Genomic DNA, 17,027 nt, shown 5'->3' on the forward strand with positions numbered 1-17,027 from the left:
GCTCAAATAAACAAAAATTTGGCATTACTCCCATTAACGTGTCGTATAATTAAGTATATAACAAAGTAACTTACCGCCCGCATCCACTTGACACTCGGTTCAGGGTGGCCTTGATACTCGGCTTCGAGTAAAACAGTTGATCCTTGTAGCGTGATCACGTCGTCAGGTGGCCTGAGCACTAGGGCCGGCTCATCGCGATGATTATCCGAAATCTCCTTATGTTGTTTAGTCGTCATGATCATCTCCTCTTCCGGTTGAGTCTGAGAACGAGGCGAAGGTGGAGGCTTTTTGTCCACGTGTGTCTTCGTCGTTTCTTTATCGTTGTGGTCATCTTCGTTGTTGTTATTGTTGTTGTGGTGATGGTGACGCTTGAAGCTAGAGATTCTCTTGATAGAAACGACGCGCTCTTTACTGGATTCCCTAACCGGCGACGTAGACTTCGATAACTGCTTGTCAGGAACTTCTGGCTCCGAACTGACCGGTGTAATGATGTTCTCCAAAGCGAGGATTTCAACGATGCTTTGGTCGATCTCGAAGCCTGGATCGATCGGCACGTGCACCCTCTCCACTGGCTCGATATTCAGATGCACCTTCTCGATAGGCTCAATTGTGATTTCCACTGGCTCCATGTTCACAGCTACATCCGATTTTTTGACCGGTGACTCCTTCGCTTGTTTTCTCGAGATCGGCAACTTCGGACCAGTTTTGACCACCGGTTCTTTGAGCTTCTCACTGGACATGCTGCTAGCCTGGCCATTTACGATCTTCCTTCTGACAGCCGGCGATTTAGATGAAATGCTTTCCGCAGAGGACTCGCGAGTCTTGGGACTGAGTCTCGTAAAGCTCGAAGCTCGCTTCTTCGCGTCGACAGTGCAGTTGTCAGTACGCAGGTTTGGCGTCGATACACCATTTGGTTTTCGCACTGAGCCGTCCTTAGATCTTGGTAGGCTTCGAGATCGAGGCTCCAAGGAGTTAAGAAGTTTGGAAGGTTTCAGCCGTAACTGGGCGCTGGCACTGATGGAGGGACCACGGGTGATCGAGGCTATGCAACGGATCTCACCGCAGTCGCGCTGATTTACCGATGGTATCCTCAGAATACTCGTTGAGCCATCCCTCTCGATCTGTAACGTGGAATTTTTTAAATATTATTAGTACTCTATAAATACTTATTTTTTAGTGCTCAGTTTAAAGAATATTACCTTGCATCTGTAGTCTTCTCTCGCGCTCTTGCCATTGATCGCCCAATCAACGTCGACCGAACGATCGCTCTGGATTCTCGCGCAGAAGCATGCCGTTTCTCCCTTTTCCGCGAAAACGGGTACCGGTGTCTTTACAAAACTTAGCATCGAATTCGATGATGCACTCTTGTAATCTATAAAAAATGAATTTTACGAAAAAGTTGTAAGCACCAGCTGATTCAAAATTTTACAATGTATAAAACGCTGTCAATACATACCCTGTACAATGAACAGTCCACGACAAGTCGCCTCACCGTGTTCATTCCTCACGACGCACGTATACTCGCCGGCGTCAAGTGGATGAATATTGAGGAACCTGAGGGCGACACCGCCATCCTCGTAAACAACGTGACGATAATAGTCGCTGTCGACAACTTCATGGCCATCTTTCAGCCAGAGTACCGTGAACAGTGGTGTACCAGCCAGCCTTGCTTGGAGTTCATACGAGTGACCTTCCATAACGATCGACTCCTCAGCCATTGATTGAAGAAAACGTGGAGGCTCGCGGTCTTTTGTCGATGGATCTTCGGCGTCTAGCACCACCACCTGGAAAGACATTGTTTTGAGAATAAAGTTTTATTATTACTTTTTATCATACATGATTTTATTTTGCGCTGATTGTCTGTAACTTTGAATCAGCTGATAAAATAAACCAACCTTACAACTGCTTCTCGTTGTTCCGAGCAGATTTTTCGCTTCGCAGATGTATTCGCCTGCATCGCTTTCCTTAACACCCGCGATTTCAATGACAGCTCTCTCACCGACAAAGGATCTCTTTATCCTAGCTGAGCGCTCGATTCTTGTTCCGTTTCTAAACAAAGTAATACATGTATAAGTAATGGCATGTAGTTCTAATTCTTGATAATTTAAAATCGATGCTAATCTCAATGCAACGAAATTTTATAATAATTAGTTTTGACTTTAGAGTTGTGTGTGTAGTTATATGGAAGGTATACGTTTAAGATACGTTCGTGTAGCTTTTATTCATTTTGTTATTTAAAAAACACATTTGATGTAAAATGATAATATTTTAGTCTCACCTGAACCAAGTTGTACTTGGACTTGGAGAGCCACGAATATCGCATTGTAGCTGCAAACGTCCATTCAGTCTTGTGGTTGTACTCAAAAGGCTCCTGCTAAAAGTAGGATATGTTCGGGGCGATGCACTCCTTGTTCTAATTGGTCGTGGAGTAAGTGTATTTCGATCTGAAAAAGTAATAGAGGATCGAAACGTTATTAACTATTTTAATTATGTGCATGATTTAAATAGATAAAATTATGTTTGATAATATTGTTCTAAAATATAAATCAAACCAAAAAGTCGCAATTTATTTATTTACAGAGAACGATTTCTTAAATGCTTCTCTTTTCCAAAATCTAAATTACATCCATTCCTTGAAGATATTGATTTACCAATTTTCATTCTCCCTTGAGCGGAAACTAGCTTCCTACATTATTAATCTCCAAAAGTGTACAACATATCGATCTATCCAGCCTATACTTATTGCGAGCTACACCAATCATTAAAGAATGAATCGCCATGCTAAAAGAGCTTTATCAACAATGTATCAACGCGGAAATCGCGTGTCATCAAGTCCCCCTCCAAAGCGGAAGGTAAACAGTCACCTGACGACATGTGAATTTCTCAGCAGAGGGCACGATTCAATGTCGCCGTTAAATTTCCGTCCCTATTGTTTAGCTCAGTTCCTTTTTCGCGCTCGATATGAGAGAACCTATCGTAAAGATTCGAAACGGCAAGTTGTGCGGTTCGTTTAAACGCAGCCTAGAGGGATATGAGTACTATTCGTTTAAGGGTATACCCTATGCCAGACCGCCTGTCGGTGAGCTGAGATTTCGAGTAAGTACCTCGAAATATAGGTCAAGAAAATATTTAAATGTCTATTTTCTTTAAGTAAAATGCTAATTGTTGATAACACGTCCTTTTAAAACTGCTGAGACCAATCACGGTCAAACATAAATTTTTACACAGTTTTCATAAAGCAGAAGAAAGATTATAAAATAGACAAGATTAGATATTTTTCAAATATTTCTATGCTAATAATTTACAATGCATTTTCAGGATCCAAGACCAGTTGAATCATGGGCTGGCTTACGAGACGCAACAGAATTTGGACCAATCTGTGCCCAATGCGATCTTGTGACACAGACAGTGGTGGGATCGGATGACTGTCTATATTTAAATGTTTATACCACGACGATCGATCAAAATGCTCGTAAGCCCGTTATGTTCTGGATACACGGAGGTGGATTTTTACATGGCTGTGGCAACGACTTGTTTTTTGGTCCTGATTATCTATTGAGGAATGATATTCTTTTAGTGACGATTAACTACAGAGTTGGCATACTAGGTAGCGGATGTAGGGGAGAGTGGGGCATGCGTGGCAGGCAGGTTGGTTTGGCACCTCGATAATTAAATGATTAATCGAGATTTTGAAACAAATAGTTTTTATCTCTGAAATATTGTCGAAAAAGAAAGTCCGACTAATTAATTAAACGAGCTAGAAATTTGCGGCTGAAATAATAGCTTGGCTTCATTAATCATTTAACTGTGCACATCGCGAAAAAGGAATGAATCCGTTTGAAATAAAGTTCATTTGATAGTTTATATGTCCAACTTTTAGGCCTTGCTTGATTTTTTGTCTTGCGGCGCTTAATACTTGTGTATTAACAATCGGAAAAATCATTAAAAATGGGGCATGCGTGGCACCTAGGATGGGACACGAGTGGCACACGAAATCCGTTGCGCGGCGGTGCACGGCCGGTAAGACAAAACATGACAGAACCCGTGCTCTACGTGCCCCCACCTGTGCCACCCGTGTCCCACATCATAACATTTTTGAGTTTCCATATTTATAAAAAACTACAGCTTGATTTAACTTTTTTCATCGACCGATTTCATTTTATGGTGTCATTGTCTATCGAGTTCACTTATTGACATTGTTAATAACTCCCAATTAAAGGCTAAAAATTGAAATAAAGTTAGGGTGCCACTACTGCCCCACCTTCTCCTATGCCAGTCAGTGCTATAAAATAATGTACGACACGTGCCATGCCTCGTTCTTTCTGGCATGGCGTTAAGCGCACTCCCTACGCTCAGACGCTTATACACACCATGCCGTAAAGTACAAATTATGCCACTAGTATCGTAATGTACTCTTATGCAATAAGAAAATTGTCTAACTAATAAGCTAACACTCAATGCAATACGATCAGGATTTTTGAATTTGGAAGACGAAATTGCACCAGGAAACCAAGGTTTGAAAGATCAAGTCATGGCTCTTATTTGGGTAAAACATAACATTCAAAATTTTGGTGGGGATCCTGACAATGTGACAATTTTTGGAGAAAGTGCCGGAGGAGCTTGTGTACATTATTTAGCGTTATCGCCTTTAGCGAGGGGTGAATATCATCAAAAATTTGAAATTCAAGAGAAAACACAATATATGTTGAAATTACAAGCAACATTAATTATTATAATTGTCTATTTCAGGACTTTTTCATAAAGCTATTTCTCAGAGCGGTGTAGCTCTCAACACATGGGCATCAATGCCACCGAATCCAAAAAAATATGCCCATCAAATATGCTCGAATCTTGGAAGGGATTTAACAGATTCTCGAGCAATCGTACATTTCTTGCGAAAAATTAACTGCTTAACATTGATTGATGCGCAAGAAAAGATAAGAACTTTAGAAGTGAGTATTGAACGTATACCTCATTATTTACATGAATACAAATTTGTTTGAAGTGATAACGTCGGAATAAAACTTTTGTATCATTAAACTAATACCAAGTACAAAGAAGCCATTTAAAATTTGTTTCAGGATAAAATACGTTTCATTTTCCCTTTTGGTCCAGGCACCGATTACAAATCCCTAAAACCATTTATGCCAATTCCTCCCCAAGTAGCAGCTGAAGAGGGAATTCATGTGCCCTACATGCTAGGTTATAACAGTGGAGAAGGGATCTTTTTTTTATCGGGTAATCATGTGAAGAGTTTTCGTTATAAAATTATTTTATTCAAATATACCAGTCATTATAATTGTATACAATATTCAATAATTCATAAATTACAGATTTGAAGCAAGAAGGATATGAAAAGGTGAACGAAGATTTTGATACTTACTTGCACCCTAGAATATTCGAAACTCTTCATAAAAATAATTTAACTCCGGATGATTTAAAACGGCTTTACTTTAACGGCGAAGATATATCGGAAATAAATCATCAAAGATTTGCCGATTTATGGGGAGATATGCATTTCGTGGATGGAATTCACAGAGTCATTCGAACACAAGTCGACAGAAGTTCTGCTTCAACGTACCTTTACTATTTCACGTATGACAAAGGTTTTTCGTTTATTAAGACAAAAATGAACGCTCAAGTAAAAGGTGATGTTGAATTTATAGTGAAGAGTTTTTAAAAATAAATACTCGTTTCTGATTGTCACGAAATATTATTTTAGGTGCTTGTCACGGAGAAGAATTATTTCATCTTTTTAGCATACGTATATTGGAAGGGCTTTCAATCAATCCTATAAAGAAAGGCAGCATTAATTATAGGCTAATGGAACAAATGACAACAATGTGGACGGATTTCGCCAAAACTGGGTAGGATTGACATTTTTATGAATCATACAGAGAAGAAAATTACCTTTTTAATTTTTTAGGAGACCAACGCCAATGACTTCCAAGCTAATACCTTTGTACTGGCAGCCAGTAATAAATGATACAGTATTTCGTTATTTAAATATTGGTGAGGAGTTGCGCATGGAAACTATGCTAAATATGGATCGACGTTTTCCGTTTGGGAAAAGCGCTAAAAAATAAGCTACAGAGTAGAGACATACACTCAATACTGTTGTGACGTGTATTAATTTTGTTTATTAAAATCTTTGAAAATATGTTTTTACAAACGTATTGCAAACATATGTTGTGTACCACTTTATGGTTACATTAAAAATCAAAGTAATTATTCCTAAAGCTTTTAAAAGATTATACTTATTATTATATTATAGCACGGGCAGCGCAACTTGACATTTATTTAGTAAATGTATGCATGGTTTTATTAATTAAAAAACTAAACATAGAAATTCATTTAAATGATTTGTAATATACGATATGATTTGTAACATTTTTCCCGGAAACGGACGTACTCGTCTGAATAAAGATGAACAAACAGTGAATAATTCATTATCCAGTGACGATTAGACCCCGACTACAAAGAAGTAGTTTTTATGGACGCAATTTCTATCGTATATCGTCGCTCCCTACGATGAGTAGCACTGTTCAAATTTCCCGTCATCAGTAGCACAACTCATTTTACGCAGGCTAGACTAGCACAACTCAAAATTCCCCGCGAATACTAGCACAACTCGCGCATTTGCCGCGCAAACTAGCACGACTCAAACTTTCAACAACGATTTTCTATAAAAATTTCGATTTTTGCAAAAATGTCCCTAATGAACCTTTTTAAATGTTGATAATTTATAACTTTTTACCGAATTTAAAATTGTTTTCACAAATACAATAATTTTTTAAAAGCATTTATTTAAATTGTTCACTTTTTAAAGAAATTTTCGAAACTTTTCAAAACTTTGAGGTTTGTTTATCTTTGTCCAAGATTTTCATGAACTTAACTAACCCAATAATCCAATAAAAACGTAAAATACTCACATTTTAAGTAATAAAAGTCGCGAGTTCTGCTAGTCTTCGCGGGAAATACGTGAGTTGTGCTACTCTTGGCGGCATTTCTGAACTGTGCTACTCTTCGCGGCGAATCGTGAGTTGTGCTAGTTTTCGTTTGAAAATTTGAACTGTGCTAGTCTTCGTACGGAGCGACGATATATTCTTATCGTTTTATTATTTTTACATTATATCTGAATATATACATATACTGATAGTTAAACTCTTTTCTCCAATAATTTAAATATTTATAAAAATAAAAAATTTATTTTTTATTCTTTATAATTTAAGGTCGTTAGGCCCTCTTAAAATGATTTTAAGATGAAATAAAGGCAGCTCATAACATTGCTAGGATAGCTGGTCTAGCTTTCATTTCAATAATTCGACTTTAAAATTGGTGATGTGTTATTGAACGTAGTAGTTAAACGCATCCAATGACGCATAGAATTCATCAATAAAGTATACTGAATTCATTCCACTTAAATTTACATATTTGAAATCCCCTCGTTCTATTGGTACACACTTTTGAAACATGTGCGAGCTTTGTAATTTCTCATAGTTAGTCGTGGCAAAGCTACTCGACATGTCGGAGCCAATCGTAGAAATTGCGAACGGCCAAATACGTGGCATAACCAAGCGCAGTATTGAGGGCTACGATTACATTGCGTTTAGAGGGATCCCTTATGCAGAACCACCAGTTGACGATTTCAGATTTAAAGTAAGTAATTACAAATTGTTTTATCACATCCATGTGTGAAATTATGTTAATTTGACAATAATACCTAGACGCGATTGATATTGTGATTTACACATATTTAATTATAGTATAAATAAATGCTACTTTGATAATTTGTAAAATGTGTACATCGTTACAGTAATTACGATACGAGTGACTCAAGTAGTCCTTTACAATGTGCTTTACAGCAATGCTCATTAGCACTGTGCTATATAAAAGATTTATTTTTTAAGTTATCCTACTTTCTTAGTTATTTATTTATTAAGTTCTCGGTGAGATTAACTAAAAATCTAGTTGATGCCAATCCATCCGAGTACTTTTTTAATGCAACCAACTATTTGTTTACATACTTTTTTTGTGTCCTGAAAAAAACTCCTATACATCTTGAATGTGTCATTTTCCAGCATATGACACCAATTCAGTTTAGAGGTATTCAAGTTAATATTTTTTTTTAATGCTAAAATGATTGTAAGATTTATCTTTTCGTTTTGTATCAAATCACACATTTATATCAGGTTATTTTTGTTCTATCTTATCAACATTTACAGGCAAAGAGTTTTTTTAACATAAATATATTTATAAAATGAATCGTTGTATGCAGTTATATCCAATCATGGGGCATTGTGTAAATAATCTTGCTGAATGCAACATTGACTTACTACGCGTGCATGAAGTACAAAATAATACAATAAATTGTACAAATCAGTTTTAATGGAAGGCCAAAACATGTTTATAAGCGTACAGTGTTTACTAGTTTTTGATATCATGAGGCAGGGCGTTCCAACATATACGCAGTATCACAATAGTTGAAATTGATACAGTGTTGTTGCTAAATGTATATTCAGTTAAAGTCACGTAGGACTTATTAGATAACAGACAAATTTTGAGAGTTACACAAGTCTGTAAGAATACTACAGTTACAATTTTTTTTTTTTTGTAATTCATAAATATTACTTGTAAGTGTATCCACACTTATAAATTAGCATTGAGGAACCAACATGCCAAATAATTTGCAGCAGTTTGTTTCATTTTCACTATCATTTATTTCATAATCATTCTAGGATCCAGTCCCAGTAAAAAATTGGACTGGCATAAAAGATGCTACAAAGTACGGAGATATATGTGCACAATTTGATTTAACACTACGCAATTTTGGTGGAAACGACAACTGTCTTTTCATTAACGTTTACACAAGATCACTCAAAAATGTTGAAAAGAAAAAACCAGTCATGGTATGGATACATGGAGGAGCATTTTTGTATGGGTCTGGCAATGACATGCATTTTGGGCCTGATTATCTACTAAGAAAAGATATAGTCCTTGTTACGTTCAATTATAGACTTGGAGTATTCGGTAAGTACATTACATATTTTGTAGAAATTGAGAAAAGTATACATAAATATTAAATATATTTTTTATACTAATCATTTAAACAATACGACGATTTTATTTTAAGGTTTTCTAAACTTGGAAGACGAAGTTGCTCCTGGCAACCAAGGGCTAAAAGACCAACTCTTGGCCTTGAAATGGGTTCAGCAAAATATTGAAGTTTTTGGTGGAGATCCTAATAATGTTACGATTTTCGGTGAAAGTTCAGGGGCAGTTTCAGTACACTATTTATGTTTGTTTCATGCAAATAAAGGTATATTAAGAATAAGTTATTTTGATAAAAACCATTTTTGCGAAAAACGCGCAAGGTACGCTGATCTTCGCGGCAAATTTTAAATTATGCAAGTCTCGCGTGCGTCAACTGAATCGTGCTACTCTTGATGAAAATTTCAAACTATGCTAGTCTTTTTACAATGCAATGATATATGACCGAGTTGATAAAATAAAGTAACCTTTATATCGTTTCTTACTAGAATAGTTAGGTAAATAGTTTTTAAATTGCTACCAACAAAAGCATGTTCTTGCGATATTTATGATTTTTAAGCATTTAGAAAATTCACTGAATGTTAAAGAACGTAATTTCAAAGTATAAGATGTTCTCCGACCTCTCTTTCTACTTGAATACTTATACTCTCCATCGCGGCGCTACCACGCCCTTTAATTGTAACTTCTTAAACGTATCTTTTATTTTAGGTCTATTTCATAAAGCAATTAGTCAAAGTGGTACATCTTTTCACAATTGGGCAAGAGTGAAGAATCCAAAAACATATGCCTATGCATTATGTCGAGCATTAGGTAATAAAACAACTGATCCAAAAGAAGCTGTGACATTTTTAAGATCAATTGGTAGCGATGAATTAGTCAAGGCCCAAGAAGAAGTTAGACGAGCTAGCGTAAGAATAATTTATGGTTAAAAACATTTGGTTATTTTTAATAATTACTCAAACATTGACTAATCTTTTCATTTCAGGATAACGTAGGAAATAGATTTTCATTTGGCCCAGATATAGACGACAAATCATCAGATCCTTACATGCCGGTTGCACCAGAGATCGAAGCTTTAAAAGGTGTTCACATACCTTACTTGATCGGGCACAATAATCGTGAAGGAATCCTTGCGTTACTAGGTATTAAAAATGCAACGATAAGAACGTTTTCACTTTTTTAAAATAGATGATAAAACTTTTACAGCGTTACAAAAAGAAAAATATCAATACATCCAAGAAAACTTCGAAAAAACTATCCTTCCACGTACACTAGATACGTTAAAGCATTATAATTTAACTCCCGAAGATCTGAGAAAAGAATATTTCGGGAACAAGGCCATATCTCTGGACACCAGTGGTATATATGCTGACATGTGTAGCGATTTATACTTTGTAGAATCAGTTCATCGAGTTTTAAAAATTCAAGCTGAAAAGAGCAAAACGCCAACCTACTATTACAAATTCTCTTATTCGGGACAAGTTTCGTTGACAAAGGCATTGCTTCTAAATCCTATAACTGGTAATTTATATGCATTATGTGTTTTAAAGTTCCTAGATTTTTCATAAAGATAGTTTATAACTTTATGATGACTAATATATAAAATATACCAAAGAATAAAAATATTAGTCTATAATATAAATTTAATTGCAATGTTTCAGGTGCTTGTCACTTTGACGAAGTAGAATATCTGTTTTTCGTGAAGCTACGGATACCGTTAGGCTTAGGTTCTCTAAAACGAGGAACTCCAGGTTACAGAGTAATGGAACGAATGACAGAAATGTGGACGAATTTTGCTACATATGGGTAAGAATAATCAATTGTTCAATTCAAATCTAAAATACGTACAATGCTGTAACACTGTACTTATTTGCTGCATTTTTTTAGTGAACCAATACCTGAAAAAACAAATCTCCTGACAGAAGAGTGGCCCCCGATCGATGATGGAACAAATCTTCGTTGTTTAAACATCAACAAGTTTATAGCAATGGAGACAGTGGAAAACTTAGATAAACGATTTTTATCTATACAATCGTCTTCCACTAAGAGCTGAGCTCTATTTAACTCGGAATTAATAATAGTACAAAGAATAAAAATAAAATCCATCTTCATATTTCATTAAATAATAAGCATATCATGTTAAAAAATTTTAAAACATTGTTTAAAAATTCAAAGATATGTTTCTTGTATGGCCAGGAATAAATTTAGAAATACGTAATACAAAAACTGACAATGTACGGTACACACTTTATTCAATACTGGGTCATATGTTTCTTTTGGGTTTGATAAAATGCATATGTTTTAAAAATACTGTGCTTGTCAATGTATATCTTACCCTTTGGATATGATTACACGTATAATTATGGTTTTAAATAACTAGCTCGATTCAGCACGTGCTTCGCGCGCCTAATTTTCTTGAGACTAGAAATTTAAAATCGGAACTTTAAAAATGTATGGATTGACGCGTGCTTGAATTAGCAGTCACAAAAATATTAACATTTTACTTAATTTTGTATATTTGCAATTCTGACGAAAATTGGCCCACACGTATATGTGTAATATGTGTAAGACATTTTATGTAAGAGCTTTATAATTTACTGAAGTTATAACCTTTTCATCAATTATTGTGTACACTTTGATTTCTTCTTTTTTAACTGATTGACAATATTTGTAAAAATAAAAATCAACATTTCATTTTTAAATAAATTAAGATAGCCTGGTTCTCTTTATAAAATATCCGAATTTTATTCAAAAATGAAAAAATGTTCACTGCATTGAATAATATATAGATATTACTATTTAATGTCCATTATTATGTACAAAAGTTGATAATGTTTACTAAGTATCACTTATTGATCTAATTAAAAGCACAAGTAATATTAACATACTAAGAACAAAGAATTCTTGAGTTTATATTTAAAGATTTTCGGCAGTCGAATAATATGTTTGCGATCCTCATACTATTCTGCTACATTGCTACTGCTTTACAAGACCAACTGCTGAACAAAAGAGCATCTGAATATAGTTGAACTCGAGGTTAATAATTTATTATTAAGTCTCAATTTACACATCAAAAAGAAACGAGTTACTTTGAATTCGGTTTTAGACGTCCAAGGGTTATCTATTTCAAACGTTAAATAAAGTAACAAAATATTAAATAATTCGATTTGATTTTTTGAAAAATCGTTATCGATTAGTTATTATAAATTATTATTTAAAATAAATATTATTGAAGGAACTTTAAATTAAAAATGCTATTAAAAACTATATTGAACAAATTCTTGTAGAGTTTTTGTTTTAGCTAAATGTGCCAATAAAAAACATATCAAGCACTGAATTATAGTGCTATACCGGATGTCTTCAATGCAATGAACTTTAAATTATTCAAATCAAATGCATCGACTAAACCGATGCATCGATTTCATCTAATTTCGCATATTTGCAATCCTCGCGCAATATTAAACCGCACTTTTATCAGATAGAAGAACTTTGTAATTTGAGTTTTGCAATTGTTGTAATTACAGTTACTCATACCAGAGATATTGAATATGTCGATGCCAATAGTACAAATCACGAACGGCCACATACGTGGCATATAAGTCTACAGTATTAATGTGTACGATTACATTGCGTTTAGAGGAATCCCTTATGCAGAACCACTAATTGGCGATCTTGAATTTAAAGTGCTTACAAACTGTTTGATCTTTTTTTTAAATTGTTCGCACTCAGCAATTTATAATGTACTTATGAAAATCATAACTTCCTTTGAGAAATCACGCGCCAACGAATTCTCAGAGATTTTTCAATTATCACCACGATTTTCGTTTATATAACTGTTCTAGGATCCAGTGCCAGTAACAAATTGGACTGGCGTAAAAGATGCCATAAACTACGGAAATACTTATACACAATCGGTCACGTAGTTCTAGAATTACGACGGTATACATACACACACGCGCGCGCGCGCACGCGAACATACACAACCATCATCACGGACATTTTCTAAAAACGTATGATTCGAACTCTAAACACCTCCAAATACGTTATTACTATGAAGTTTTAGCGAAACTGAAAATTTTACTATTACAAAGCTTCTTCTAGGAGGATGCAAAAATTCTTTTTCACATCTTCAGTACGAAGCTACAAGTCATCGTTAATACGACAAGCTTGTTTATCTTATGATATCAATGTCGATTTTTTAAGTGAATAAGAAGTTTAGCAAAGATAATCTACTTTCTTAATTTTCAAGATTGCAGTTCTTTAAAAACCCTAAGAAATATTTCCCAGTAAACAACTTCGAATAATGTCTTCTATGTATTTTTATGACAAATATTCGCGATTCATACATAATTAAATAATCATCGTATTTATATAAAAAAAAAACATATCAGATTGCCATATGCGGGGGACTTATCTTTAATGCGTCACTCACTAAAAGCTTTTCATCATAATAGTAAGTTCTTATGGTATATTCACCACATAATCGTGACATAGAAAACTAAGAAATTACTGTTCTAATCAATAATAACGTTAAGAGCTGCACTCACTGCTGGCTTTTCCGTAATCAACTAATATCTTTCAAAACCAAAACTCTTTATAGTCATTCAGAACCAGCTGATATTTCTTAAAGTTATCATATGTATTTTCTGTCAGTTACGCTTCAAGTACAGCATAAAAAAAGCTGCATTCGCATATCAGTTATTGATGTCTGCTTAAATGAGTGTTATCTGTAAGAAAATGATACGCAGTAACTACAAATGCTCAATATTTTTGCAGATAAAGGCGCCTGGAGCGCAACATCTACCACAATCATAGTCCAAACGTCAAAGTGTGCAGATCATTTATTTCCTGCTTTTTATATGGCATTAGTGTCCTGTAATTCACAGAAGCAATATGCTTGAGTTTACATATTCACAACTTTTTTGGATCACTGCTGTGTTTGCTGCTGTATACGCTTATTTGAAATACTATCTCTATAATTATTGGAATAGATACAACGTTCCCAATGAAACGCCATCAATACCTCTTGGGAACGTTCCTCTCGACTTCCTGAGAGGAAAAATTCATTATGGTAAACGTGAGCGCGCAATATAGCTATATCGATTCTTAAGAACGACTGTCATAAACATGTGCTTAACGATGGATTTTCATTCTGGTTACAGGGGGCTTTATTGACTCGATTTATAAAAAATTTAAACACTACCGTTTTTGTGGTATTTACGTATTTCATAAGCCAATCTTGTGTATCAATGATCCAGAACTTATTAAACTGATTCTCGTCAAGGATTTTGATCTATTTCCCGACCGCGGTTGGTTTTACGATGGCAAGATTGACCCAATGTCCAGTCATTTATTTCTGCTACCCGGCGAAAAATGGAAGAGACTGAGAGTAAAGTTTGCACCTATTTTCACATCTGGCAAGTTGAGACAAATGTATCCCTTCTTAGTTGAAATTAGCAAGCATATGATCAAGACATGCGATGCAGAGTTGAAAACTACAGATACAGTGGACGTCAATGACATTCTAGCGAGGTAAAACATGGTATTTAATGCATTTGTTCAATACTGAATCATTACTAATCAATATATTTTCGGATATTAGGTTTACGACTGATGTAATATCATCCATAGTATATGGACTTGACTCCAAGAGTCTTGATGATCCAAAGAGCGAATTCCGAACGAAGGGTGTAAAGGCGCTCAGCTTTGGCAGCTTTAACCTGTTGGTGGCGTTGTTCGCACCAGAAATGATGTCATGGGCGACTGTCCCGTTATACCAGGAAAATGTGTCAGAATTCTTTTTGAATATTTTCAAGGAAGCAGTTAACTATCGTCGAAAAGAAAAAATCCAGAAGAAAGATTTTCTCGATCTTATTATGCAGCTCATTGATTCCGGAAAAGTTGATGATGAAAATAAAATCTTGCAAACGAATGGAAAGAATTCAGGTAGCAATCTAATCGATGTATCAACATTCGACCAACACACACATAGAAAAAAAAATAAAATTAACCAATGTGAACGATTTTAGAACATTTTGATAAACTAACAATAGAGGAAGCTGCAGCTAATGCATTTGTTTTCTTCCTCGGAGGCTACGAAACCTCCTCTTCGACTACGAGTTTTTGTTTGTACGAATTGGCACAAAATCCGGAAGTACAGGAAAAATTGCAAGCAGAAATTGATGAAGTCGTGAGGAGCCTCACCGGGCTTACTTACGAAAGTATAGCAGAAATGGAGTATCTTGATATGGTACTTTCAGGTCATTGTCTTAACAATTTATTACAAAAGAAAGGTTTTAATATATATATTATATACGTATTAACTCATCTTTTATTGATGCCGAATTGTCCGATTTCAGAAACTCTACGGAAGTATCCATCTGGGGCTACTTTGAATCGAATAGCCAAGGAAGATTATCCACTTCCTAACACTGATTTCGTGATTAAGAAAGGTATGCGGATAATAATTCCGCTTTCAGGTATACAAAATAATCCCGAGTACTACCCGGATCCCGAAAAGTTCGATCCTTTGCGCTTTACCAAAGAAAAGGTAGCTGCAAGAAATAAGTATGTTAATATACCTTTTGGAGATGGAGGACGAATTTGCATTGGTACGTTATTTTCTGTAGTCGAAATAACATGCAAGCATGCATTATAATATAAAATATAGCAAATATAAAGCTTGAAATAAAAATATTTGCTTTTAGGTAAACGCTTTGCCGTGATGCAAGTTAAGATAGTTCTGACTGCGATGCTGTACAACTACCAATTCAGTATAAGCCAAAAGACGCAAGTTCCACCAAAATACGAGACTAGGAACTTCACGCAAATTGCGCGTAATGGGGTTCATTTACGTGTTGAAAGAAGATAATGGAGAATTTTTTGGAGCAGAGTTTGACAAAAAGAGAAGCTTTATTAGTGTGTGTGCGCATGTGTGTACTGACTATTGCCATTATATCAATGTGATTGAACTTATGTGTTTCACTAGCAAAACCAGACCATCTGTAGTCAATCGTGATTTTCGGCCTCTCGGTGGTTGTTATCGCTCTGTGGCGGCACCTGTCGATTTCACGTCCAACGGCAAAAACGTGCAGAGGAGACTTCGACTCCATGATTCTATCTGTATATACCTCTCTCGAGTTTGAAGCGGAAAAAGATCGACGTGTATTATGTAGCTGCGGGAATATAGTAGCATATAGGCGGAAGTGGTGAAAATTAATTTACGAATCGAGAGAGAGGTACATCTTATAACAATTGGGCAAGAGTAAAGAATTCGAATAAAAATGCTCATTTGTTATGCGTAGTATTAGAAAAAGAAACTAAACCATCGAATTTTGCCATAATTTTTCCTATAAATTTATCAGTTTTTTTCGTAATCTGCAACTCAAGTTTGGCTTAGGCTGTCTAAAACGAGGTACTCCAGCTTTACAGATTAATGGAACGAATGACAAAAATGTGGACTAATTATGATACCTACGAGCAAAAATGATTTTTGATACAATACGCAATACTTTTGTACCTATTTTCTGCATTTTTATTTTTAGCGAACCACAAACGAATCTCCTGGCAGCAGAATGGCCATTGATCGATGAGGAATGAATTTTTGTTGTTTACACATCAACAAATTTATGAAATTGGACACACTGAAAAACCTAGAAATACGATTTTTAGCTACGAAACGTCACCTACTAAAAGCTGACCTCCACTTAACTTAGAATTAGTAATAGTATAGGCGTTAAAAATGTAACTATTCAATATTTATTTTTCATAAATTAATGTGTGATGTAAAAAATACATCGATTAAAAAGAACACTTCCTCGATATCTCGAGCCTCCAATCACGTCCGTTCTTTTCATACGAACGCTTCAAAAATATTAAGAATATTGTATATTCTTAATTTAGCGAAGAAGTACGTCATTACTCGTATGAGACTTAACATTAATTTAAAAATCAAATCCATGCGTTCGAGAAACGAT

General features: G+C 35.2%; 4 protein-coding genes across 9 annotated transcripts in view; 3 read left to right on the forward strand and 1 right to left on the reverse strand.

The window, feature by feature from the left end:
* LOC100118487 (titin homolog) overlaps nucleotides 1-17,027 on the reverse strand; it is a 98,083-nt gene that overhangs the window by 19,597 nt on the left and 61,459 nt on the right. For all 5 annotated transcript variants that reach the window (XM_031933620.2, XM_031933621.2, XM_031933618.2 and 2 more), the window contains 5 exons: nucleotides 2,279-2,444; nucleotides 1,896-2,049; nucleotides 1,457-1,784; nucleotides 1,200-1,372; nucleotides 75-1,121 (listed from right to left, as the gene is read on the reverse strand). In XM_031933620.2, the coding sequence (XP_031789480.1) occupies nucleotides 75-1,121; nucleotides 1,200-1,372; nucleotides 1,457-1,784; nucleotides 1,896-2,049; nucleotides 2,279-2,444 (1,868 nt within the window). The remainder of the gene's footprint in view (nucleotides 1-74; nucleotides 1,122-1,199; nucleotides 1,373-1,456; nucleotides 1,785-1,895; nucleotides 2,050-2,278; nucleotides 2,445-17,027) is intronic.
* Nucleotides 2,524-6,442, forward strand: LOC100118339 (carboxylesterase clade A, member 7). The gene is made up of 8 exons (XM_001602281.5): nucleotides 2,524-3,096; nucleotides 3,319-3,607; nucleotides 4,473-4,658; nucleotides 4,750-4,952; nucleotides 5,082-5,238; nucleotides 5,334-5,648; nucleotides 5,723-5,867; nucleotides 5,927-6,442. The coding sequence occupies exons 1-8, from the start codon at nucleotides 2,962-2,964 to the stop codon at nucleotides 6,084-6,086; spliced, it is 1,590 nt and encodes a 529-aa protein (XP_001602331.2). The 5' UTR covers nucleotides 2,524-2,961; the 3' UTR covers nucleotides 6,087-6,442.
* CCE-A4 (carboxylesterase clade A, member 4) lies at nucleotides 7,238-11,952 on the forward strand. Of its 2 annotated transcripts, XM_008214044.4 has the most exons (9): nucleotides 7,238-7,400; nucleotides 7,501-7,659; nucleotides 8,739-9,030; nucleotides 9,134-9,319; nucleotides 9,760-9,959; nucleotides 10,037-10,193; nucleotides 10,240-10,572; nucleotides 10,713-10,857; nucleotides 10,939-11,952. In XM_008214044.4, the coding sequence occupies exons 2-9, from the start codon at nucleotides 7,525-7,527 to the stop codon at nucleotides 11,102-11,104; spliced, it is 1,614 nt and encodes a 537-aa protein (XP_008212266.2). In that variant the 5' UTR covers nucleotides 7,238-7,400; nucleotides 7,501-7,524; the 3' UTR covers nucleotides 11,105-11,952.
* CYP6CK6 (cytochrome P450 6CK6) lies at nucleotides 13,834-16,326 on the forward strand. The gene is made up of 6 exons (NM_001172536.1): nucleotides 13,834-14,122; nucleotides 14,214-14,583; nucleotides 14,654-14,997; nucleotides 15,081-15,311; nucleotides 15,411-15,662; nucleotides 15,759-16,326. Exons 1-6 carry the CDS (start codon nucleotides 13,945-13,947, stop codon nucleotides 15,920-15,922), a joined length of 1,539 nt encoding a protein of 512 aa, NP_001166007.1. The 5' UTR covers nucleotides 13,834-13,944; the 3' UTR covers nucleotides 15,923-16,326.

Source organism: Nasonia vitripennis, chromosome 1, assembly GCF_009193385.2.
Source record: "Nasonia vitripennis strain AsymCx chromosome 1, Nvit_psr_1.1, whole genome shotgun sequence".
NCBI lineage: Eukaryota > Metazoa > Arthropoda > Insecta > Hymenoptera > Pteromalidae > Nasonia > Nasonia vitripennis.

Bases quoted from the DNA above. Each gene is read 5' to 3' on its own strand.
- LOC100118339 (XM_001602281.5), top strand. From the start codon at position 2,962: ATGAGAGAACCTATCGTAAAGATTCGAAACGGCAAGTTGTGCGGTTCG. The intron at 3,097-3,318 runs GTAAGTACCTCG...ATGCATTTTCAG, and splicing joins TCGGTGAGCTGAGATTTCGA to GATCCAAGACCAGTTGAATC. The intron at 5,868-5,926 runs GTAGGATTGACA...TTAATTTTTTAG, and splicing joins ACGGATTTCGCCAAAACTGG to GAGACCAACGCCAATGACTT.
- CYP6CK6 (NM_001172536.1), top strand. From the start codon at position 13,945: ATGCTTGAGTTTACATATTCACAACTTTTTTGGATCACTGCTGTGTTT. The intron at 14,123-14,213 runs GTAAACGTGAGC...TTCTGGTTACAG, and splicing joins GAGAGGAAAAATTCATTATG to GGGGCTTTATTGACTCGATT. The intron at 15,312-15,410 runs GTCATTGTCTTA...GTCCGATTTCAG, and splicing joins TCTTGATATGGTACTTTCAG to AAACTCTACGGAAGTATCCA.
- CCE-A4 (XM_008214044.4), top strand. From the start codon at position 7,525: ATGTCGGAGCCAATCGTAGAAATTGCGAACGGCCAAATACGTGGCATA. The intron at 9,320-9,759 runs GTATATTAAGAA...CTTTTATTTTAG, and splicing joins TTTGTTTCATGCAAATAAAG to GTCTATTTCATAAAGCAATT. The intron at 9,960-10,036 runs GTAAGAATAATT...TTTTCATTTCAG, and splicing joins AAGAAGTTAGACGAGCTAGC to GATAACGTAGGAAATAGATT.